At 29.7% G+C, this 27,268-nt stretch overlaps 1 protein-coding gene across 2 annotated transcripts; it reads right to left on the reverse strand.

Annotated features, from left to right (window-relative positions):
* Window positions 1-20,744: 20,744 nt before the first annotated feature.
* On the reverse strand, window positions 20,745-25,334 carry LOC124839483 (zinc transporter 4, chloroplastic-like). Of its 2 annotated transcripts, none has more exons than XM_088099457.1 (4): window positions 25,129-25,334; window positions 25,008-25,047; window positions 23,794-24,384; window positions 20,745-21,436 (listed from the first exon to the last, which is right to left on the reverse strand). In XM_088099457.1, the coding sequence occupies exons 3-4, from the start codon at window positions 24,286-24,288 to the stop codon at window positions 20,981-20,983; spliced, it is 951 nt and encodes a 316-aa protein (XP_087955583.1). In that variant the 5' UTR covers window positions 24,289-24,384; window positions 25,008-25,047; window positions 25,129-25,334; the 3' UTR covers window positions 20,745-20,980. The 2 variants fall into 2 exon arrangements, with proteins under 2 accessions (XP_087955583.1, XP_047171260.1); XM_047315304.2 differs by having other exon boundaries at window positions 23,794-24,398.
* Window positions 25,335-27,268: the final 1,934 nt, after the last annotated feature.

The raw sequence follows: 27,268 nt of genomic DNA on the forward strand, positions 1-27,268 counted from the left end.
GAAAGATTGATACATTTACGAAAGCTATTGATTAGAAATTTATTAAAGAATTATTAATTATGAGATGTCATCCCATGCATCATTATATAACATAGAGGGTCTAAGTGTAGACCATGTGGGAATGTATCATAATGATTGTCTTATAAAGAAGGTGGAAATTTTGTGAGCATTGAGATGCAATTTATAAAAGAATGAGATTATTAAATAGAAGAAGGTCAACTACAAAAAAAGTTACATATCAAGGTCGAGATTTTGAAACAAATATGAACCTTTTTCTATTATTGACAAAATGGGGGAGAATTTTAAAACTTTTGAATTTACTTTGATTCTACTTGTAGAAAACACACATTTCTCAAGAATACGACTAGATGATCTAAAGATTTATGACATAATTAAAGAAAAATGTTGAAAATTATTAATTGTATGTCTTGTAAAATTAATCATTAATGAAAACGGCATTACTTAATTAAACAATTCATTTTGAATACAATATGTCCAAAATGCAAATATTTTCAAAATAAACTAATTATATTTAAATTAATATTTTTAACTAATATATTCACACGCATATGAAAATAATATATCTTATTAAATAGAATGTATACATCGCAAGAAGTAATAAAGAAAACGTACTATTTTAACTTATATTTTGTTTCCAATTTTTTTTGTTGACAACAAGTATAAAAGAAATCTTCCCAGTATGAGTATAATAATATCTAATTTTCTTTAATTGGATATCGAGTTATATATATATATATATATATATATATATATATATATATATATATATATATATATATATATATATATATATATATATGTTTCGGTAAATATTTTGTGTGACCGAGACACTAACCTTTCTAAGGTGACTTTGTTGCTTCTGGATAACTTTGCCGCTCGCTCTCCCGCAATATAGACCGCATGCTCGTCCTTCGATGGGTCGCTCGCGCTCCTTCGTTTCACACCGTTCGTTCTCCTTCACCAGCAGAGGGGGGAGTTACCTGCAAAAGGCACTCTGACGTTCAAGTTAGGCGTGTGATTTGAAGAGCTTTGACTCTTAATTGAATGTTTAGTGAATGATTATCACTATTTGAGTATTTGAGAACATAGAGTGTGAGTAAAGCGTAAGTGGAACGTACCTGGCCTTTGGTCTTATCAGTGTATTGATAAGTGTTTCATAGATCAAATAAAAACAACCTTACCTGAAGATCCGGTTAGTTACTCAGAAACGACTTTATCAATATCTTCAACCAAATATTTTAGATTTAGTTTATCAAATATCTCTAACCAGATATCCTTCATTATTCTATTATCTGCTGGATTATTAGTCCAACAACTTAAATGTTGGCCCAATTGTAGCCCAACAACTTTTAACCTGGTTTGACCTGGTTGACGAGCGTTGTGGCCCAACATCATTTAACCTGGTTTGTTGACGAGCGCTGCTACAGTAGAGTTGACGAGTGCTTTGAGCTAGGAGTTCTTCCTAGTGAACGGGCTTTACCGATCGGCTTTGTTACTTTGACCTAGGAGTTCTTCCTAGGGAAAGGCTTAACCGTTCGGCCGAGAGGGATTGACCTCTCGGTCTTCGTCTTCAACGAGAGGGATTTACCTCTCAGTCTTTGTCTTCAACGAGAGGGATTTACCTCTCGGTCTTTGCCTTCAACGAGAGGGTTTTACCTCTCGGCTGAGAGGGATTTACCTCTCGGTCTTTGTCTTCAACGAGAGGGATTTACCTCTCGGTCTTTGACCTAGGAATTCATGGAGAATTTCCTAATGGACGAGAGGGATTTACCTCTCGGTTCTTGCACTCCTCTTGGCCGAGTGGTCTGCATGGTTCTGTCACCTGCACTGTGAAGGCCGAATGGCCGAGCTGTTGCGTGGTTGAACACTTGATGCCAATTTTGGCTAAGTGGTGATAATAAATCTTGAACAATATTATAATATTGAATTAAGATATTTAAATTAAATCATATAAATTAAATAATAAAATGAATCTATATCAAATAATTATCTGTAGAGTCGTAGAAGCTTGTTGACGTTGATGGTGAGACTGCATCCTTGTCCAGTTCCTTGTGGTTATAAGGGATGCCCCCCGGCCCCACGGTGGGCGCCAAAATGTTTCGATAGATTTTTACGGGACCGAGAGACTAACCTGTTCCGACGTGTCTTCCTCGCCTCCGAACGCTTGGATTGCCTGAGCCGCTCGCCTTTCTTTAGTTTGGATCGCTCGCTCCTTTATGACCGCTCGGTCTCCTGCTTGACAGAGGGGGGAGGTACCTGCAAAAGATACTCCAACGCTCAAGTTAGGCATGTGATTTGAAGAGCCTCGGCTCTTGGTTGAGTATTTAGTGAATGGTTATCACTATTTGAGTATTTGAGAATATAGAGTGTGAGTAAAGCGTAAGTGGAGCGTACCTGGCCTTTGGCCCTGTCAGTGTACTTATAAGTGGTTCATAGATAAAATAAAAACAACCTTACCTGAAGATCCGGTTAGTTATTCACAAACGGCTTCATCAATATCTTCAACCAAATATTTTAGATTTAGTTTATCAAATATCTCTAACCAGATATCCTTCATTATTCTATTATCTGCTGGATTATTAGTCCAACAACTTAAATGATGGCCCAATTGTGGTCCAACACCTTTTAACCTGGTTTGACCTGGTTGACGAGCGTTGTGGCCCAACATCATTTAACCCGATTTGTTGACGAGCGCTGCTACAGTAGAGTTGACGAGCGCTGCTACAGTAGATAGACCGATCGATCATAAGTGAATGGATCGAACAGTGGACAGACCGATTAGCCTTATTCCATGACCGCTCGGTCTACATTACATACGATACAATATATAAATTTGTTTTGTCCCATCTCTCTTTGTACCAAATACCTATTCTCGCACTCATTTCCATTTTCATTTAAATCACTAAAATATTAGGTATCCTTATTTAAAAAAAGAAACCAGATAAATATAAAATGAGGACTAAACCGTTGCTAATGTAAATTGTATATTAAAATCAATTAATTAAATAGGTAGCGATTATTTAACCCACACTAGCAATAATTTTTAAGAAAATAAAATATATACAAGCAGTAAACCGATGCTAGTGTAATATAAATTCATCATGTAAATATGTCGCAAGGACCTAGCTCACACAAATAATAATATTTTTTAAAAAATAAAACTTTAATGAGACTTAACCCTTGCAAGTAACTATTTAAAAAAAAGCCCCAAATATCTTAACAATTATTTTTAACAATTTTTTGACAATATATTATATGTCACTATTTTATTGGTTTGTATATTTGAAGTGGACCAATAACAAACTATCACATAAACTGTTGTAAAAAAGTTATAAAAAAATTGTTAAAAGAATATTTTCCTTAAAAAGAAATAAAACATTGGGAAGGACTTAACCTATTCAAGTAACAATCTTTCTTAAAAAATAAACTTTAGCAAGGACTTAACCCACACTACTATTGATATTTTTTAAAAGGAAAATATCTTTTTAACATTTTTTTGAAAACATTTTTACAACAGTTAATGTGGTAGCTTGTGATTGGTCCGTTTTAAATATACGGACCAAAAAAATAGTAACACATATATAGTCTATTGTTAAAGAGTTATTAAAAGAATTTGTTAACATATTATGGTACTTTTTAAGAAACAAAAGACATGAGTGAATGTAGCCTGGGTCAAGTCGACACTAGGTGAGATTCTAGGACGAAATTTCTTGCAACATCTTTTTAAAATTTTTTATTAATTTTTTTTTGTTAATTTTTTTTATATGAAAATATTTAACTTTCAATTTAATAAAATCTTCATTTAATAAGTAATATAAGAAAAATTTATTTATTATTCTATATTTTTGTTTTATTTTAAAAACTCTATTATTTTGATAAAATAATTTTGAGTATATATAAAATGTTAGACTAATTTAATATCTCAAAATATTTTTTAGATTCATAAAATATTTTTCATCTTATCACACTCTTAGTTATATTTGATTTTATTTATGTTATTTCATTTAATTATATATCAAATTGTTTTTAAGACACACAATTTGTTATTTTTAATACTTTAATTTGTTGTTTGTTTTTATCACGCATAATACTATTTTTATATTTTTTATATAACTATTTTTATTTTCTAATTCATTATCTTAAGTTTAATTTTATCAGTGTAATTGTATAAAGAAATTTTATTTACTATAATATAATAACTTAATATTATTATCATAAAATTTGTTTATTATTATCCAACATATATTAAAGATCAAAAACTCTATCTTAAATTTCAATTATTATTAGTTTAATCTTTCTTCTATATCGTTCAAATTGTGTATTTTAATTTTTATTAGTGTATAAAAATTTTCATTTAAGAGTTTAAAGAATAAAACTAAAAAGATATTTAAAATATTTAAAAATTTGAATATCTCTTTTCTTGTTATAATTTTATAAATATAGTTTTAAATTTTATCAACTCTATTTCATTTACTATTGAGAATTTAATAAATGCTTTGGTTTTATAAAAAAAATTTGGTGCTCTAATTTAAAATGTATATAATTATAAACATTTTTTTAAAAAAAAATCTTTAATATCCAAAAGACCAATTTACAACTCACTTTTAGGGATAAAATAATTAATAAAAAGGTAAACTTTTGTATTTCAAAAGAAAGAGAAATTTAAAGGTAAAATAGTGTGTGCCAAAAGTGGGTGTAAAAAATTTATGAGTGTTAAAGTAGGTACAAGCACGAATACGTGTATACCTATACCTATTATTTGGTAAGGATGGAAATGAAACAAAAATTTTATACCCGTTACATTTGGATATGGAGATGATTTTTTTTTTTTATATATATGTTATAAATAAAGTCTTTCTGAGTATTGCAAAACCTATTTAAACAAACACGGTTCATCACCTTTGCAAATGCATTCCAGATTTTTCTTCGTAAGACTTGGAAACACTGTATCGAAAGCTTGATATCGAAAGCTTGGAACTCAATAATATTCTAAATATTAGTTAAGTTTAAACAAATAAGCTTATTCATCGTATTTACTTCGACACTAATTGGTGCACCATATATCAAAAGGATATTATGATATAAGAGAAACAATGTTATATAAATATATATATATATATATATATATATATATATTCTATGCTATCTAAATTTATTAAAAAAATTACCGGAATAAACTAAAAAAAATTATTACCGATAAACACAATAAGTTATTTATATAAAAATTAATAATATTATTTTAATATAAAATCTTAAAACTTAATATTTATGTGTATTTGTGTAAGAGTTGAATTTATATTTGAATTATGGAGAAACCATATTCTTATTTAGTGAGTAACGAAGAAGTGATGTTTTTGGAGGCATGGTAGAGATGAAGATTGTGCAGATCTAAAGAGATAGGTACTCTCGTATATATGCAACATATTGTCCAACAAAACATTCAACGTTGGCACTAAGCCACGTCTCTGACACCTTTGTCATCTATGTTTACCTGTCCCACCTTTTCACAATTTATGTAGATTTTTAGTTACTTGCTCTCAACTTCCTTCGGTTACAACTTGTTCTCCCAGATTTTGACACCTTTTAATGTTGTGGATTATTCACATAATAAAGACATGGAACACTTGCAAGTAGTTGAACAAACACTCTTGTAATTAACTAGATTATAGTATTCAACAGTTTGCTTTCCTGCTGAATCGACTCAAATATAAAGTTAAACTTTTGGTCTCCAAAACCTAAAGTAGGATAATCAAGCATGCACTAAAATGAAAAGAAAAGTAAAAATAAGTGAAACAAATAAAACAAACTAAATCTATTATATATCATAAATCATGTCATTATAAGTTTATCTTGAATATTATTAAGTTATTTATCATATCATTGGCAAATGATCTAGTCTCGCGAGGAATGGTGAAATTGTTTTGATTTATTGAAAGAAAAATTGTATTGATTGATACGGTATAGATATGAATAAAATACACTTAAAACTGGAATTAAATATTTTCATAAAACAAAAAATAAATAATAAATAAAAATATTATAAAAATAAAGATAATCAAATATGTCACTTAGTTTAATTTCATAAAATTAATAATATCCATTTAAACATAACAAAATAATGTGTAATTAAGAAGAAAAAGTGAACAATGAATAAAAATATTATGAAAGAATTAAAACAATCAATATGACTTAAAAATTGTTTGATAAAACAAAATTAAGAACACCTGTTTGACCTAAAAATAATTTGACAAAATAAAATTAAGAACACCTATTTAAACATGATAAAAAAAAGCGTGTAATAAAATTGTGATAAAAAAAGTACTTGAAGAACAATTCAGAAAATATATAACTAAAGAAATAAAAAAAAATTACAAAACTAAAGACTACAAAAACATTATATTATATATATATATATATATATATATATATATATATATATTAAATTATCTAATAAATTATAAATATTAATTTAAATGGGGACGAAAATAGATATTTAGGCAGATATGAAAATAAAAACGTATGATATATAAATATCAATTCCCATACTCAATTGAAAATATAGGATATTATTTATATTCATACTTATACTTAATTAATATGAAGATTTTTTATAAAAAAAATTGAAAATATAGGATATTATTTATATCGATACTTGTACTTAATAAATACGAAGATTTAACGAGTTTAAATAAACCTACCAAAGGGTTTTATTTGTTATCCTTACCCTGATATATAGCTTAGCAAAACAGTTGGTTTTTTGTTTGCGTTTTTTAAAACGTCTATATTGTCTTTTCTTTTCGATTAACAACATAAAAATATTTAAAAAACGAAATGAATTATTTATTACAGGATTTGTTTGCCATTTCTATTTTATTATATATTTTTAATGTAGTTATATTTATTCTTTTCTGTAAAACAACACCCAGAAGTGTATACGATGGACTAGTCATGAAGAAGCAATGATTACATTCTTCTTACCAAAAACACTGAAAATGACCTTCAATCTTATGCCCTACTCATCTCTTCAAATGTCTTAATTGATTGCATACTCTAACAGATATATTTTCAAGTATCATCACATCAAAAAATTATGTTTTGTATATATACATTAATGTAAATTTTACTATAATTCATAATAGAAAAAACAAAATAAAACTTTATAATTATGTTTAAGCTTGCAATCGCAAATAACTATAGACAAAATTATTAATAATAACAATATATATATAAGAAACGAATATTAAATAACAATAAAAAAAATAGGAAAGGTATATATTGTATATTTGATAATTATTGTAATTAGGGAGATATTTTACTTTATATATTTTGTTTTTCTTTGTTAAGACTGAGAACGATACCGAATAAAGGATATAAAGCATATTGTAGAGTTTATATTTATAGAAAAAGGACTCTTTAAGTTTGAAATTATTTCTATTTCATTAAAAATAAAGGAGTATATCATATATATACCCCTGAAAATTATAGAAGTTTTGAAACAGTTGGTTTTTAAACTAAAGTTATTAAGTTCCAATCATATCACCATTTTATTATTCAAAACAGCAGAGTTATTCTTCGTTTTAATTTATTTTTTAACTAATATAAAATGCTTTTGTTTAAAAATTTGTAAGTGTTTTAATCAAATTAATAGTAAAGCCATGTATTGTTTTAAAATTACCAAATAAAAACCAAACACGTCTAAGAGAATATATCTCCTTATAATTACACACAAAAAATTAAAGTGAAACAAATATCTTAAGATTATTTTTTTAATATACTATATATTGTGAAATAAACTATACCATATAAATGTTGAATTGAATAATAAAGAATAAGAGATAAGAAAGTCTGTTATATCCATAAAAGAGAAATGGTGATTAAGGATTAGATTTTGGTAGCTTGAAATAAACCCACATGAACACTTTGAATCTTGTTTTCCTTCATTCATAGATTAATATTGTCATTTTGCAGAATATATGATAAGAGTGCCACTTTGCATTATCACCTCTTATCTCTTACATTCAGACAAACCCTTCACCATCATCACTCATAGATATATGTAATCTTAGTGACTCTTATCTCTCATACGTAGCTTCCTTCTTCATCATATATATTATATATATCTTATGTTTATGTCTCCACATTACCCTCTATGCTCTTCATTTTTTCCCCAAATTTATAGCCATTATCAACATCTTCAATCCCTAATCACTCCATTAAACAACAACCATACCTTCCTATTCTTCTTAGCTACATATCTCATCATATAATAAAAAACCCTCTTTATCTTTTACTCCTTCATTAATCATATATACTTCTTTTAGGAACTATAACTTTATTTTAAAAATATATTAATTTGGTTATAGTAGGTTTTAAATTTAGGACAAAACTTGTCTACAATACTTGTACACATGGTATCTGTTATGTTGTTTTCAAATTATTTAAAGTTTCACTGATTTATTTAATAAAATAAGATTTTAATCTTAATTGATTATCAACATCAACAATATTCTATTATGCTTGAATGTAGGTTTTCCTTAATTATTTTGAATAAAATTTCTTTTTCTTTTTTAAAATTCATTTCATCCCTAAACTAAATTACAAAGTAGTTTATCTCTACGTTTTATAATTTTATAAAAGTAATATAAATCACTCTTTTTTCAAATATGTTATACTATTGGTTAATATAGAACTCTGTTTGTCACATAACACTCCATATATTGTTAGGGAAGATGTATTATATTACTTAAGATTAAATATTTAATATAATTTAAAGATTAAACATGTTTTTTTTATAATAATTTAAAGACGAAAAATATATTTAATTTTTTTATTTCCAATACTAAAATTATTTTTTTTTTACAACTTTGACTTAGTTTTTGATATATTGAGGAAATTTATGATTGATGAGAAACATTGGTGATAAGATAAGTGAGAGATGTATTGCTTCTTTGGCTTTATACGGCTTCGTCTTTCTTCATTGGTTTGAAAGAGTAGAAAGGAGAATACACAGAAGCGTGTTAAGACCGTATACCTTTAAGACTCAAAACAATAATAAAGATAAAATCAGAAATAAAAAAGTAATATAGAAAGGAAAATTTGTGATTAATGATGTGAGTTTGTGATTCCAAATTAAAAAAAAAATGTATTCTTATATTATGTATCTGTATTTTCAACCCCTTTATATAGGTTAATAAATTATCTTAAATCAAATTAATTATAATAAAATGAAATCATGATGGATATTATAGAAAGATAACGGCGCTCGAATATTTTAACTGAAAAAGTGTAAATAGAAAAAAAGAAGTTTATGTAAACAAAATAGTATTTTGCATGTGTGTAAATGTTCATGGTATGGTTAATTACTAAAAGTATCATTTGAATATACCTTCTAAATGAATTGGAAATAAGTATATTGTATATTAAATTAAATGAGTTAGATTTCTAAGATGGTATATGTCGAACTAGTTTATAATTTGTAGTTTATATTAAGTATAAGAATGCATTATTGAAAAAAGATACCCTTGTTTTATTAATAATCAAAATCATATAAATTAAGACAGCAAGATTTCTAATATTTCTCATTGTTACATATTTTTTGTGCAATCACTTGTGTAACAAAATTACCTTAAATTATGGAGTTGGGGTTTACATGTAAAATAAAAATACTTAGAATAAATCAAGTGTTAGTATTTGGTAATACATATTTAATAAAAAGATCTAACATACTTGTATATATTATGTATTGATTAGAGGTGCAGTAGCCATTTTGACAATGCAGGAAGCAAACTTCGAAATAGATTACGCTATTAAGATACAGAAGGTTCTTCCTGCACCCCCATTTTTTCCAATTCCTTCTTCAATCTCTCTTTAAGGCTTCTTCTTCCGTTGACTAGAGAAGTCGTCAGTGACCAAGAGTATTCCCGTATCGTTGATCTCTTATATGTAATTCTACCGTTTACCTATCCTTTATTTTCGTTCCAATTCATGATTTCCTGTTCTCCTATTGATTTTTATTTTTCCCTTTATGCCTCTTATTCCTTGTATTAGTGTTGAAAGTTGAATACAAATGGAGGAACACGTTGATCATGGAGGTTGTGGTGTCTTTGTGTGTTTTATGCATCAGTGAGTTGGAGGATGGAGAGGACTAAGGTGTAGGTGTTGTGTGTGAACAAGATTTATGTGAAAATATTCTTACTTGAATTGTTATTCATGTTATTATAGTTGAATAAGGTGATGATTAAAAACAAATAAATTGATCCACTATATATTAAATTATCATATAAGTGGCTAATATTTAGCTACTTTCTTCTAAAGACTCGATACAATAATTGATTATTTATTTAAAAAATAATAAATATCTATTAACATTTTCTTTCTTAAATTAGATGCTGAAAGACATTTAGTTTACTTTTGATACTTTAGTTATCCCTAACTTAACTTGCTCTTGAGACGTAGAAACTACTCAAATTTCAATGGTTTGGTCATGATATATGCAACTTGAGACTGTGAGTTGCAGTGCTTCAATTCAATGTACCCATCTTCAATAAGATCTCTTAAAAAAATGAAACTTTACATTTATATGTTTATTTCTTCCATAGAAAACTGGATTTTTTGATAATTTGATGGCTGAATTGTTGTCACATAACACCAACATATGATCTTGATTATTGAAACCACGATTCTCCATAATTCTCTTTATCCAAATGCATTGACATGCACCAGAGGTAACAACTATGTATTCAACTTATGTTGAAAATAGTGCTACTACTTGTTGTTTTTTAGATGAACATGGTATTGCACCATTTCCTAAGAAAAACACAAAGCTTGAAGTACTTTTCTTATCATCAATATCCCTGTAGCAAGTTTTATTGTTCCTTTTAAATATCTTAATATTCATTTGGTTGCAAACCAGTGTGTAGCCATAAATCTGCTAATTAAACTGACTCCATACATTAAATTTGGTCGTGTTATGGTCAAGTACATGAGGCTCTCAACAACTTGTTTGAATCGTGTGACATCCACTTTGGCCCCTACATCATCTCTTGATATTTTTGTTCCTAGCACAATTAGATTTTTTATTGCATTTCAATCCTTCATACCAAACCGAGACAAAACATCCTTAGCATATTTCCCTTGACACATAAAGATTCCATGTGAATTCTGCAAGATTTCTATTCTAAGGAAATACTTCATCTACCTTAAATCTGACACATCAAATTCTAACATCATAGAGGTTTTAAAATCATCACACATGCTTTCATCATTTCTAGTGTATATTAAGTCATCAACATACAGACTCACAATTAGAATTTTACTTCCCTTTAATTTTGAAAACAATATGTGTTCACAAAAACATCTCTCAAAGCCATTGTGTAGAAAATATGTCCCTATTTTGTTATGTCATGCTCTTAGTGCTTGTTTGAGCTCATAAAATGTCTTTTTTAATTTTGTAAACCTTTTCTTCTTCACTTATCTTCACAAAACCAATTGGTTGTTGTACATATACTTCCTCCTTGAGTTCACCATGCAGAAATGCAATTTTCACATCAAGTTGATAAATACTCCAACCGTGTCGAGCAAATATGCAGAGCAAAGTGCGTATAATGTCCATCTTAGTAATTGGTGCAAACACCTCAATATAGTCCACTCCATAGTGTTGTGCATATCCTTTTGCAACTAATATTGCTTTAAATTTATCAATTTCTCCATTTTCTTTTAGTTTGGTTTTGTATATCCATTTGACTCCAACTGGTTTCATTCTTATTGGCAAATCTGTTAGCTCCCAAGTTTTGTTCTTCTCTATGGCTTTTATCTCCTTCTTCATTGTATCTCTCCAAGTCTTACTCTTGACAACTTCCTCATAAGTCACAGGATCATTTCCTGTCACCATCATCGCATTGTCTTCATTATATGGTTCCCTCCTGTACCTCTTAAGCCTTTCATTTATAGTAGCACGAGATGGAAGATAAGGCTCATTAGTATTGCCTACACTCATAAATTTTTTGAAATTGCTTTACAGCTTGTTGTTCCAAATTTTCTGCAGCATTTTGCTCATCTTCTATGGCATTATGCTCATGTGCTTCATTGTCACCCTGGATCAAATTCTCCTGGTCACTTATTCCTTCAATTTTCTCCTCCAACATTTTCCTTCTTCATAAACAACATCTTTGCTAACAATGATCCAACTTTTAATAGGATCAAATAATTTATATGCCTTTGACTTATCACTAACTTCAAGGAGAACACACTTTTTGCTCTTATCATCTAGTTTCACTCATAATTGATTTAGTGTATGGACATAGGTACTTCACTCCATGCTTCTTTAGGAGTTTTATCCTACATTGTTGTTGTGGGACTTCTGTTAAGAATATGAACGCATCACCAGGTTGCTTCTGGTTAAAAGATTTTTGGAACGCATCTTCCTATCAACATGGACAGGACCATATTCATAATGGTTATGTTTTTCCTCTCAACAACTCCATTATGTTGAGGAGTGTAAGTTGTCGTCAATTGGCTTTGTATGCCTTGGGTCTTACAAAGCTCTTCAAATGAATTGGAATTAAATTCTCCACCTATGTATGTCGTTAGATAGATTATACTTACTCATGTCTCCTTTTCCACTAGTGATTTGAAGTTTTTAAATATGGAAAAAGTCGTTGCCTTGTCATATAGAGAGTATACCCAAGTTTTACGTGAAAAGTCATCAATAAAGCTAAGGAAATACTTCTTATTATCATTTGATGGAGGTTGAGTTGGTTCACACAAATCAGCATGAACAAGTTGTAGTTTTTCTGAAGCTCTCCAAAGATTCTTCTTTGACATGGCATTTTGATGTTGTTTTCTAGCCAAGCAGTGTGCACACAAGTCTTGTGGAACTAAAATAGTCGGCAACCCATTTACCATTTGTTTAGAAGGAAGTGTTTTTAAGCCATTATAACTTAAATGTCCTAGGCGATTATGTCAGTTGCAAATCCTTCTCCAATTCAGCTTGGAAGCATTACAGGTCTAGTGGTTGTTAGGATAGACCATGTTGTACTTGTTATTTTGAAGTGTAATGATTAAGCCCTTTTCCTAAAGTTGTCATATACTCAAGAGATTATTTTAGTTCAAAAGATAAATACACTTGGGGTATCACATGTGTGACACCATTTATCACCATTCGAACATTTCCTTTTCCCATGATAGCAATGCGGGTATCATTTCCTAATTTCACCTTGTGATTAAAATTCTCATCCAAATATGAGAATCAATCTTTGTTACCACTCATGTGATTGTTGCACCCAGAGTCTAAAAATCACTTGTCTTTTTCTTCGTTGAGATCTATGGATGCCATTAACAAGAGTTCACCCTCTTATTCCTCCTTAACTTCAACATAATTTGCATTATTCTCCACATGGGACACTCATATTGAAAGTTCCCAAGCTTGTGACATTTATAACATTCAACTTCAGCTTTGTTGAATTATTGTCTTCATCTACCTCTACATTAGAAGGATTATCTACCCCTTCCTCTTCCTCTCTCACTTTTCTCATCTGTCACGGTTTGCAAAATCTATTATTCCTCTACAACCATCAATATCCTTTGTTAGTGAACTAGTATACTACTATGTTGTTCATCTATGGTCATGACTTCCTTGTTGTTATATTCTTCAATTAAGCATACTACACAATTGAACTTTGTTGTCATAGACCGAAATTTGCAATAATGACATTTTCTAGCATGTTTTCACCGTAAGCCTTCATACTTTTGGCTATCTTCAAGGTTTGAGGAAAATAGGAATTCATTGATTCTCCCATCTTCATTTGTAGTAATTCAAAGTCTTTGTGCAATGCTTATAGTTATGTACGTTTAACTCGAGTTGATCCTTGAAATTTCTGCTTTATTGAGTTCCAAATATTTTTTGATGTATCATCATTCAGAATTGTATCTAAAATTTCTCTATCGATAACTTGATAGAGATAATTCTTTATTTTCATATCCCTTAACTTTTGATCTTCCATTAATTTGATTTATACTTTCGATACATTAACCTTTGTGGAAATGTCATGAATGTCGTGCTCCACCAAATGTCAAAACTTCCTAGATCGAAGAAAGTTTTCCATTAGTTTTGTCCAATAATCATAATGCCCATAGAATATGAGAATTGTTGGTTGTATTTACTTACTAGCATCTGTCATGATTGTAGGGTAATTTCTTTGTACTCTCACTTACACTCTATACATGTTTCTCTCTCACACACCTTGCTGTATGTTTGTTATTAGTAGAGTCACTCTCACTTAATTTTCTAATGAGTGTTTTTTGTTCGACAATCTCCAGAGGAACTCTAGCACCAAATTGTAAACAAAATGTGAAAATATGCTTTTGTTATTTATTATATAGAGTAATATGTTATTATAAACCATTTATTGAAAAACAATAAATATCTACTAATTGTATGTTATGAAATTAGAAAAAGTGTGTGAAGAAAAAATTTGGATGATAAATGAATAAATAAATAGAACAAGAGGTAAAAAAAAATGCTCACTATATTTAATCCGAAATTCCCGAATTACCAAATTCAATTTGAATTACCATGTAACATCCCAAAATACAGTAACACCATATAGTAGAATTAATTACATTTAATGATAAACAAATCAGTCTTAAATTAACGAAAGCAAGGGTTTTGGCTGATCGGCCTTACGAGAAGTTAAATAAGAAAAACACGCTCGACATCAACGTACCCAACCAATGGTTAAAAAGCACAGATATAAACCGATCGACCAAATAATATAAAGGTCGATTCAAAAATTAGTACAATGAAACATCTAGTCCAAACAGCTAACCGAACGTCTACTGTTCGGCCTTCACTTCAACATCTACAAGGGTTGCTTCCTCCAAATTTTCTTCTTCCAGTGTTTCCTCGAGCAACGCCTCACCATCTGCTCACATCCACACGGATGATCATTGCATAAACAGGACGGATGTACAGAGACGATCGACAACGCAAGGAAGAGAACACAGGGTAAGCTTATTGAATTTAATTCAAGTAAAATCATTCATTTCATAGTATCTCAACATATCAAGTATTTCACAACATATAATTAAATCAATCCTTAACTCAAATCAATTCCTAATACTAGACTGACCGTCCGGACTGTATGAATCTGTGTAGCTACAGGCGTCCTTGCACCCGAGTGGTGTAGTAACTGTATTACACTCGACAGCTGCCACTCGAGGTTAGTCCGTTTCTTACGTCGCCCATGTTAACTTATGGACTAAGGACCTCCTGCCATTCCCACACATGAATTACTCTCCTCTACGTGAAGATGAGTATCACGGAATATCAGGATGGACCAAGCCAGCATTAGCATGCCCACAATCATACTTTACAAAATTCCATATTCAACCATGAGTCGTTCCTCCCTGGAACGCTCGTCCAAAATTCACAACCATAGTTCACCTCATATAATGTTCATCATTTTTAATCTTTCACTTTTATTTTCATTTTTGTCTTTTTGTCTTTCAGTCCAAGTACATAAAATCACTACCTCTTTATAACGAGAACTAATGTGAGGAACGAGACCGAAGAACTTGCCCCTTTCCAAGATAAAGTAATACCGGCTTCAAGATAAATGGACGACCTATATTACAAGGCGGCTCGACACGGTCGGTCGACCCAGATGGACGACCTACATTAAGAAGGGTGGTCGACACAGATGGATGATCTGTATTGACAATGGTACTCGACACTGTCGGTCGACACAGATGGATGATCTGTATTGACAATGGTACTCGACACTGTCGGTCGACACAGATGGATGATCTGTATTGACAATGGTACTCGACACTGTCGGTCGACACAGATGGATGATCTGTATTAACAATGGTACTCGACATTGTCGGTCGACACAACACATACTCAACCAGAATTCTTCCCAATTGAAAGAGTTCAACTATTTCAAAGGAGTTACTGAAAATACCGATCGGTCAAAGACCGTTTCGATATCGAACATTCATTATCATAGAATTTCATACTTAAATTCAACTTACGGTAAACACATTTTTCAGTATAAACTTTCATACATTAATTTACTCATAACATAGCATAATCCATATTTTTCGTACATTATCTCATCATCAAAATCATATAGTAAAGTCTGATATCATAGATCATACTCAATAAAATTCATAGAACAGGCATCCGACACAGTGTAACTCACAGAATAGTCATGCATCACAGTATACCTCAAGAATTAAATTTAATAAGCTTCCCTTACCTTGGATCAGAAGTGAACGTCCTAACTCAAGGTGTTTGGTTCGTCCGCTAACAGTTCTCTACTCACACAGGATCACTTAATTCTTCCAACCCGATCTAACCATAAAACCAAGAAATACTAAGAACTCAACCCTTCATGCAACCAGGATTTGGCTTTTCATGAGACAGAAAACGTTCGACGAAGAAGAGAGACTTACCAGTATCAGAACGTTGAGGTGATCAGTTCAAAACGAAGCTCACGACACCAGGAATGGTTCTACGGTTTCTGAAACGTGAACGGAGAAGAGAAAGAAGAAGTTTCAGTAGAGAGAAGGTAGAGGTTTCTAGAGAGAAGGTGAAGAATATGAAAAGTTAGAATCTGAGGAAGAAGAAGAGTGCATGCAAAGAGTGATGCGGACTTCAAAAAATTCATTTTTGTTTAAAAACCAACGTCCGTTCTCTTGCTGCCACTTGTCTTCCACTACTGATTTAGGAACATTCCATCACGACACCTGGCAGGAAGGCAGTGAGTCTGGAAGTGCGTTTTAAATGCACGGCAGAAGGGTTTTTAGGGAAATTAATGAGGATGAGACAGGGATTAATGGCGCTCGTTTTTCTAGGATCTTACATACCACATCCCGAAAAACTAACCAAATTACAAAATCTGATACGAACAATTTTGGGATGTAACTAAAAGAATATGCAGTAAACAATTTTGGAAGTGTGATTACTATATTTCAAAATTTGGTGTACATTTTTAGATTCGAAAAAACTTACTAAATTTCAAAATCTAGTTACATTTTACCATATCCAAACACTGGATTTTAAATTTTAAAATTCAGTAATTACACTCTCTAAGGTATTAGCTGGATTTTATGATCTATTTCACACTACATCTTCAGGATTTGAGTGTTCTTCCGAATTAGAAAATTTAGTTTATTATATGAATATGGTAAGCCAAACCAAATTATGTAATCTAGTAAACAAAAAATGTTACCTAAATTAAGTAATCCGGTTCATTTGCAACCAAAACCCATTTGGTTCTTCAATGACAAAGGTTATAGTGAAAGAAGGAGGGTTATTCTCTACACCACCACACATTGCTCCCTGTACCACTACATTTTTTTTAAATTCTAAAACTATCATTTATATTTTAAAATATCCTACACCCCCACTTCTTTTTTTCAACAGATGTTAACATCCGTTAAAGAATTCAACGGATGTCAACATCCGTTAAAGAATTCAACGGATGTGTCACATCCGTTGAGTTTTTCTTTTTTTAATTTTTTAATTTATTGTATTTTAAATTAATATACAAATATTATTTAAATTTTTTTAAATTATTACTTAATTATTTATAAATTAATTTTATTTTATTTAATAAAACAATTATTATTAATTTAATTTATGTATTATAATTTAAATAATAATTAAAATGTTTTTTATAAATAAATGCATTAAAACGGATGTGCCGCATCCGTTAACGGATGTCCGTTAACGAATGTGCCACATCCATTAACGGATGTCCGTTAACGGATGTGCCACATCCATTAACGGATGTCCGTTAACGGATGTGCCGCATCCGTTAACGGATGTGGCGACATTTGTTTAAGTTTTTTTTTTTTTTAGTTTTAAATTTTTTATTTTTTTGTATTTTAAATTAATATATAAATATTATTTAATTATTTTAAAATTATTACTTAATTATTTATGAATTAATTTTATTTTATTTAATAAATTAATTATTAATTTAGTTCATGTATTATTATTTAAATAATAATTAAAATATTTTTATAAATCTATTAAAACGGATGTGTCACATCGGATGTGTCCGTTGAAGTTTTTTTTTTTTTTAGTTTTTAGTTTTTTAATTTTTATATTTTAAATTAATATATAACTATTATTTAATTTTTTAAATTATTACTTAATTATTTATAAATTAATTTTATTTTATTTAATAAAATAATTATTATTAATTTAATTTATGTATTATTATTTAAATAATAAATAAAATAATTTTTAAAATCCTATTAAACGGATGTGCCACATTCGTTGAAGTTTTTTTTTTTTTTAAATAAAAACAATAAATTAAAATATAAAATATGTAAATGGATGTCAACATCCCGGACATCCATTTTATAACAAAAGCAAATTAGATATGGAATGATGCATGAATGAGTTGGTGGTGATGGAAGGAGTCTAAAAGAAGAAAGGTTTGAGTTTGGCGGGATGAAGGAAGTTCATTTGGGAGAGAGAGAGAGGAAGAAAATGACAATTTTGTTTAATATATAATAAGAGGAGGGTAAAGTGGAAATCACAGGAAAAATTTGAAGGTGCAGGAAGAAACCCCATTGTTAGAAAACTTAAGCCCAATAACTACTACAGATTAAAAATACGAAAATTGGGTCATCAACTTTGGATCTACATAAGCGTCAAATAAATTGGTGTTACCCTATTTTAAAAAGTAAATAAATAATAGTTTTAAATTAATATATATATATATATATACACATTTTAATTTAATTAATTTTAATTTTAGGTATAATTATTTCATATATAAATTATAATATATATTTAAAAAATATTTAAAAATATAATTATTACTTTATAAATAGATTAAATCTTAATCTTATTTATATATCGATTTTACTTAAATCTATTTAAAGCACAAATCAAACTATGATGGTCCCAGTTAAATTAAATCATAATCTATTTTCACCTATTTTGTTAACTTTTTAAAATCCAATTTAACTGTTATAAACTCTTTATAATTAAACTATGCAAATTTCTGAATTAACAAGTCTATATTTAATCAATATGGCGTGAATGAATGCACCTTGCATGATTAAAGCATGATTTATCATCATATATCAATTTCTTTCCTCTCCATTGGCACTGCTTTTAATGGAGAATACTCCAAACTCTACACAAGAAGAAGTTAAAGGCAGAAAGCTTCAAGAGATTTCAGATGAACTTGACAAGGAAGAAGAACCTGAGAAGTTTTGTTTGGAAGAAGAGAAGGTAGAAGAGATGATGCAAGAGTTGTACAAAGAGATAACATTCAATCATGAAGCCAAGAATGAGAGCTGTGGAGAGTTGATTTCGGGTTCAAAATCATCTACCATGGCAGGGATGAAGGTGGTTAGTTCCAGTAGAAAGTTTGCAGAAACAAGAAACAGGTTGGCTACAGTGGCTATGACTGAGAAAGGAGATAGCAGCAAAACATTGTTTAGAATTAGAGAAGAGAAAAATGAGAGGAGAAAAAAGTTGTTTAATGATGAGGATCATTTAGATTGTGAATGGATAGGAAGAATCCTTCAAAACTGGTGGTTTTGATTGAATCTTGGGTTTAAGTATACAAAGTAATTTTTCTTCCTCATATTTTATGAATAATGATAATACATTTTAATTAAGAGAAATATTATAAATAATTTTTTTTATTTTTTATCACTGTTATTAGGTAAAATTTAGTGAGTGCAATTGAAAATGATTAATTGATTTGTTTAGTGTGTAATTGAGGTCCAAAAGTAACTCAGAAGTTGAAGTAGATCCTGCAAATAAGTGAATAAAGAGACACTAATTATTTTTTAGACAAAGAAATTAAGGAATTGATTTCTTTTGTCAAATAGATCCAACATTGACAATGTTGGTAATCAACTAAATTGTAGTGTATTATTAGATTTTGGAAAGAATAAAATTTTGAATTTTAAGGATTATTTTTTTTATACATATTGTTAATCAATTAAAGTCTAATATGGATATGACTTTTAAAATATTTTTATGTAAATTACAAATTTATCCATGATTTTTTTCACATTTTGCAAAAAAAGTCTTCAGATATTAAATATTTAGAATTCTGGGCCAATCCTTAAATTGCATATGATTTATTTCTTAATTGTACTACCGATGAATATGTTTAATTTAATTACAATAAAAGAAATAGTATGCATACAAAACCGAGAATTAGAACAGAATAATGAATTTTCTAAACTCTAGAGATTAAATGGTATAAAAAAAATAAGACGACTAAAATCACAAAAAAACAAATTGAAAATACCATGATTGCATTTAAATTTTGTTAATGTTCTATAAGAGATTATGAAACAAAATATATATGAAAAGAATATTAACAATTTTTCAACAAGAAAGTAAACATATATCTTTGATGAATTTTGTTATGGTACACTCACGCATTGTTGGTGAGTGACACAAGAATAACTTTTTACAAGAACTTTTACCTTGCATCGGAAGACTACATAATTATTGCCTGCTAATCCACTTTGCCAGAAGCAAAAAGGACATCAAACGAGATTAAGAAATAAATTTTAATTAATTAGTTAATGTAACAATACTATTTGATAAAATGGCATTAAATAAAATCGTAAATACTGACGTTCCAAATGTGAACTTAAAGCAAACAACTTTCATATTAAATAAATAGTATTGACCATACCTTATTCTGATGGAGGCCTGACATCAGACAGTATTAAATACGTGCAGTTGCATGCTTTAAATTAAAATTGTGAGATACATTTTGAGTGGGGTCACAATTAGAACAACACATGATGTAATGTTACAATTGTCAACACTCCCTTTTTAGCAATCTATATATTTTTCTTGAGATATAATTAGTTATAGATAGGTATATGAGAACAATAAAAACAATAAAGCTATACAAGGATATTACCTGAAAGATAATTTACAAGATTGAAAAGTATCAGATCATGCCCAAATTGCGATGGAAGACATCAAGCCAGCTCCAAGGAAAAGCAAGCAGTAACATGTAATCTGAAGCCTAAAGTTGCAATGCATCTTCTTGCTAAGAAAATCTGCGGCTATTAAGTCCACTAAAGCCATGTACATTAAAATCCCAGCTGAGAAAGAGTCCAAGATGCCTTCAGTGATGAGTGCTCCTGGACTGTAAGGGTTAAAAACTGAAGCAATACTAGCCCCAATGGCAACACCTAGGGGCGTTGTTAGTGCAAAAAAACATGACATAATTGTTGCTGACAAGGTCTTGAATTGGGCTTGGGCGATGCATCCACCAAGTGCAAATCCTTCGAAGAACTGATGGAACGATAATGCAACAATTAGGGGTTTCATGGTACAAGGGCTTTGCGAAACTCCCAGAGATAGCCCAATTATCATCGAATGAGATACAATCCCAAGCTCCAATACCTAGATACAAGCTGGACGTCAGAAATTTGAATAATTTGTTAATTCTTTATTATTATTATTAATCAACATCAAACTTAAGCAATTTTCATGCACCCTTTATTCCAGAAGTTTTAGAAAAACCATAGTATTTTACTAGCAGACACTACTACTTCTTTACATCGTTACAAACTACAAAACTTTTAAGTCAGGGTCATTAAATAAAAATAAAAAGTAAACCACAAAATTTTGTTGGGGTATTTTTTTAACAATTGAAGTTAATGATAGTGGGTATTAAGATAAAGTGAACATCGAGTATCTCTCATAATAAATTAAAAAGAATTAATGAAAATAAAATTTATACGCTACATCCTACCATATTAGATAAAATTGTTTAATTTTGTAATAGTTATCTGAAAAGCCATATATTGTTTATTATTATTGTCTAATTGACAGCTTAAAAATTAAACTTTAGAGAAAATATTTTTTCAATTCTTTTTGATGTAAGGTTGGAGGTGGTAGGGAAGAGAGAACAGTGGCATATGCAATGGGTGATACGAGAAAGAAAAGGATCATATAAAGAGAAGTGTTAGATGATTTCATAAGTGTAAAGAGTAAGGTATAAAAAAAAATATTATACTAAAAATATGAGCAGACATTATAAAGGGAAGTGTAAAACGGTTTAGACATCATAGTAAAACGGAGTGAAAAGGTAGATGAATGAGTTTATTTCAAACCTTCAAACCAAATTAGTTCAGCTAAACAATAATTGATTCCATTGTCAGGTCCACTCATCCATCCATTTTTGTACTCAAAAAGTAAACAAAAACTGGTGGACGTACTTTAGGACTCGATACACTTATAGACCAAGCAACCCAAATTGATTCTTCTACGCAATGTCCAACGAATGATTGGTAACCATTGAATTACCGTGCTTCAATTTTATTTTATTTTTGACGAAAATGTACGGAATATATTCTTTAAAACATTTTTAAGATATATTTTATTAGTTAAAATTTATTAAACTTACAACTTTTCTTTAGTCTAACTTTTACTAAATATTCTTCAATTTTATAACATAATAATCTTAACCAATAATAAATATTTCCTGGAAAAGTGTGTTTCTAGAACCTTATTTATAATTAAAAATAATTCCATGTGGTTTCACGGTGAATTTTTGGGTGAGTTTGTTTGATTTTTTTTATAAAATACAATTTTTTTAATAGCAAATCACTATTATATATTTAAGATGTTTGTTTCAATTAAGAAAAAAATAGAAACAAAATATATTAAAAACATTTATTACATCACTTGAAGATATATTCAGATACACTTAAAGGAAAATTTAATTACAAAAACGTCTTTTATAATTGTAACCATACATAATAATCACTTATTAATAATAATTTTTTCTTAAAAACAATATTTTTAAGCTTAAAAGTGCCTGCGTTAACTGAAAATAAAAATCTAATTTCCTACCAGTGTGAAAATAAATTCTTAATATAAAAATTTTAATTTATCACAAAAAGTATTTTATTTTTTCACTCCTTTCAAATTTTTTTTTACCAAAAACAATCAATTTAAAATTAAAACTTTTAAATCTAATTAAATCACATTGATAACATACTTTTTAATGAGTAGTATTAGCATCAATATTCTATAGCAGAGATTCATGACAGTGGCACACTCCTCTACAAAACAAATTTAATTCAAAATGATAAAATCAGGTGTAAGAACTACTAAATAAGTTGTACTTACAATTTTTGTGATTCTCAATATATTTTTTCTGATAATAAATAGGGAAAAAGAAGGTATATAATATCTAATACTTATCTTTTTCTTAATCTTATTCAATTATATATAGTATGATGTATAAAAATATTATTAATACTATAATACTTAGTTGAGAGTGTTATCTAATACTTGTTCCGCTTTAAATATCTTTAAATTCGTAAAATAAATTTATTCAAAATCACGTTTACCATCCCCTAATTTAATTTTGAAGTACCAAGCTATTTTTGTGCTATAATAGTAATGAAGGAAAGCAAGTAAATTTCCAAAAGAAAAACAATTTGAAACAACAGTACATCATATGATCGGACAAGTAACAAATATTCAGAAAAAAACAAAACTGAAACACGACCAGTTATTATTTTTAATTTTCCTGAAATCACACAAATTTAAAAGGCAAAACGTTACCACCATATTTTATAACACACGGCTTTTAAAATATACCCTCTATTACTACTTAAAATTTAATAAAAAAAATACATTTCTTTTGTAAATTTTATTTCTTATTTAACAAATTTCTCATTATATTTAAGTTTTAGTAAATTTTAACCAATATTACTTAAGCAAACAAACAAGGAATACTAAATTACCTGTGAGACCACGACGTGCCGAACCGTACTTTCCACATCATCACGGTGATGCGAGTGGGAGTGTGTTCGCTGCACCGCGTGACTTCCCTCTCCTCCAACATCCTTAACCTCCACTATTCCCGTTTCCAACAGCGCCTCCTCGTAACTCCCACACTCAACAACCTTCACACACTCCACGCGCCCACGCCGATCCTTCCGCTCATAGTACGCAGTCGCCATAAAGTCAACGAGGAGAGTGCAGAGCGCGGAAACCATGGCGAAGAAACCGGTGAATGGAAACTTCGCCCACGCGCTCCAGTACGTTCTCAGACACGGGTCTCCTAGCGCCTCCCACGAATCCCTTAGCATGTGCACAAACCCCGTGGCCAGAATCACCCCCGCCGCGAACGCCCTCGCCGCCGCGAAGACATCCCCATCCGGCCGAAGCAACCGCCGCGACTTCCCCGCCAGCGGAATCGCGACCCCTCCAAATCCGGCCAACAAAATCGACGCCATCGCCACGAATTTCAACACCAACGCCGCTGACTCGTCGCGACATTGCTCCACCTCCGAGCTTTTGCAACTGGAACTCGTAACCGACTCGCCTAGAGACTGCAAAACCGATTCTGCTTCAAGAAAAACAACACAAACAAATAGCCGAATTACAACCGCTAATTAGACTCGTTTTTTCTTTCAAAATCATATACATCTCCGCATAAGACAATAAAGTTCAAACGGATCAAAATTACAAAATAAGAGTATTCATCACACCATCCAACAATAAAAACAATATTTAACACACGTATACAAACAAAGTTCAAATTCAATTCAAAACTAAAATTACATCACAAATATATTATTTATACGAACTAGTTCACTTTCAATTCAAAATTGAGAACAGTAATTAAATTAGAATAATCTCATATTATATATACACACATATATATGCACGGGTTGATATGTGATATGTTCCTGCTTAATTCAGTCATTAGTATCAGCGCATGAATCCATTTAATTTGTGAAATGAAGTAGCGGTTGATTTAATTGAGGCATTAGCAAGTAAAATCAGAGACGGTTATAGTTTTAGGTTAATTTATTAAAGATTTTGGTGCATTAAGAGGAGGAAAGTGTAATTTGTGGTTTTAATTGCAGGAATTGAAGCAGAATGAGCTGTGGTGAAAATTAAGGCGTGAAGAAGATGAAAATAGGTTGGAAGATTGACGGAAGAGGAGTACCTGAGATGACGTGGTGGAGGCGCGGGAGGGAGAAGAGATCCTGAAAAAGAAGAAGAAGGGAAGGACGATGGATAAGAAAAAAAAACTGTTGGAAGTTGAAAAGAGAGAATGAAGAAGAAACCTGAATCAGAAACATGGAGAAGGATAGCTTCTGCGGAATTTAATCTGTTATGTGAGTTTTCTTTTGGGGGAAATCAGAAATAAGAAGATGATGACTTTGTTGGAGCCAGCGGGCACGTGCGGTGCGTGTGGACTGTGGTGGGAATACTGAAATTAAATGAAGTGAGAGTGAACTTCGGCGTTGGGAAGAAACAGACTTCGCAACTGACCATCGTGCTAGCATTTCAACAGAATAAAGACGTTCCTTTTAAACTCGAAATACAATTAACAAATTATAATAGGTATAATTTTATTTATATTTTAGTTTATAACTACTTTTTTTTTACTTTATTTTGCTGTTACGTTAGTTTTGAACTTTTGACAGGGAATTTGGTTTTATTGAATTATTTAGGTAAATTTTGAATCTTAATGAGTTATAATTTATTAATTAAATTCCAACATTAATTAAATCAAGATGATCTTATGTCCAGCCTTTTCAACTGTTTTGGATAATTAATTAAGAATAAAATAAATGGACCACAGTTTTGTAAACATTTTATACCTTTATAGAACGGTTTTGTAGGCATGCATAATCTGTAGGCATATTAATATGTAGCTTTAGGTTGTACTGTATATTATGTACCTGATTGTGAAACCAGATTATCACGTACGTGATATACTGGATTTAAAAAAAAAAAATAGAATATATTTATAAAATAAATTTATATTAATAAAATAATAATTAAAATTTAATATAAATATTTTATTTTATAAATTTAAGTAATAATATGCTTATTGTGAAATATATTTAAGTTGTTTATATATTCTTTTAATAAAATATATTTTATCATATAACTGTTTTAGATAATAAATGATAATTGAATTAATAAAATACTTAGTTAAATTTAAATAAAGGGAAAATTCATAATTTGACATATTATTAAATATTTTATTTCAACACATAAAGATAAGTTTGTTTTGCAAATTTAATAATAAATTAAAAATTTGTAATTGTAACATTTAAATGACTCTAATTGTGATACCCAAAAATAAAGTATTAGATGTAATTTAAATAATATTTCATTATTTTAATTTTAAAATATCAAAATAATATAAATAGAATCTTTTATTAGAGTTTTATTATCTAAAATACTTTGTCTTTCTAAAACTCTTTTCTTCAAGATTATTTTTGTTTTATCTTCAAAAACTATAATTTTCTAGATAAGATTTTCAATTTTAGCCCATCACTTTAAGCTAAATTTCTACCATTTTTTTTTTAAATTAGGTGTTTTGCATGTAAGAGTTTTCTCTAGTTTGAGTTTTCTCTGTTAATCTCAAGTTTCAGTCTTCTTTGTTAATATGATGTTTGAGTCTTCTCTAAGATTATATGTTGATCAATAATATTAAGGTATGTCTGGATCAAATTGATGTGATTTGTAGAAGCAAATAGAGATTTAGGAGCTGTAAAAGAGATTCTAGAGTTGTATATGTCGAAGGTCAAACAAGTAAGGGAAGCTAGTATTATTAATTTTTAACTAATAGACAAGTCTAAAATAATATTTGTATGATGGTATGGTAGTTGATTTGTGAAATTTAATTGAATTGTGAAATTTGGTATGTTGGGTTGCTTGTATATGTGGTATGTTAAACTAAAACTCATGAATGTTTGTGTGTAGTTGGTTTGCTTATGTGAGAATTGATTTTTGATGAATTTGAGAATGTCTGATTGGTTATTCTGAGTTATAAATTTGTTGTAGAGCCTTGATGTGATAAGAAAATAGAAAAATTGTGTGTTTTTTGTCTAAAGTGGGGGTTTTGATAGGTCAAATTCTAGAGAAATGGTTTTTGAGGTAAGTTCAAAGTTTGGAGACTGTTTTTAAGTCATTTAGGAGTTGGTTGACTTCTAAGTTTGCAGAAAAATTTAGCTTGCATAGAGTGAAAATTGTTATATGAGTTTTTGGGTAGTTGGTTTGGTTTAATGAACTCAATTCATGTTCAAATGAGCAAAATTCTATTCAATATGAGTTATAAACGTGTTTAGTAATCAATTTTGGTGCTAAGAATACCAATTTGGTTATTTGAATAGGTATAGAAGGCATCCAAATTAAGTTTTAGAGTTGTTGTCATTCGATATAGGGCCTTGTAGGGTGTTGAGCGCTATA

The sequence above is a fragment of the Vigna umbellata genome, chromosome 1 (genome assembly GCF_029865625.1).
Source record: "Vigna umbellata cultivar VRB3 chromosome 1, Vumbellata_1.0, whole genome shotgun sequence".
In the NCBI taxonomy this organism is placed as follows: domain Eukaryota; kingdom Viridiplantae; phylum Streptophyta; class Magnoliopsida; order Fabales; family Fabaceae; genus Vigna; species Vigna umbellata.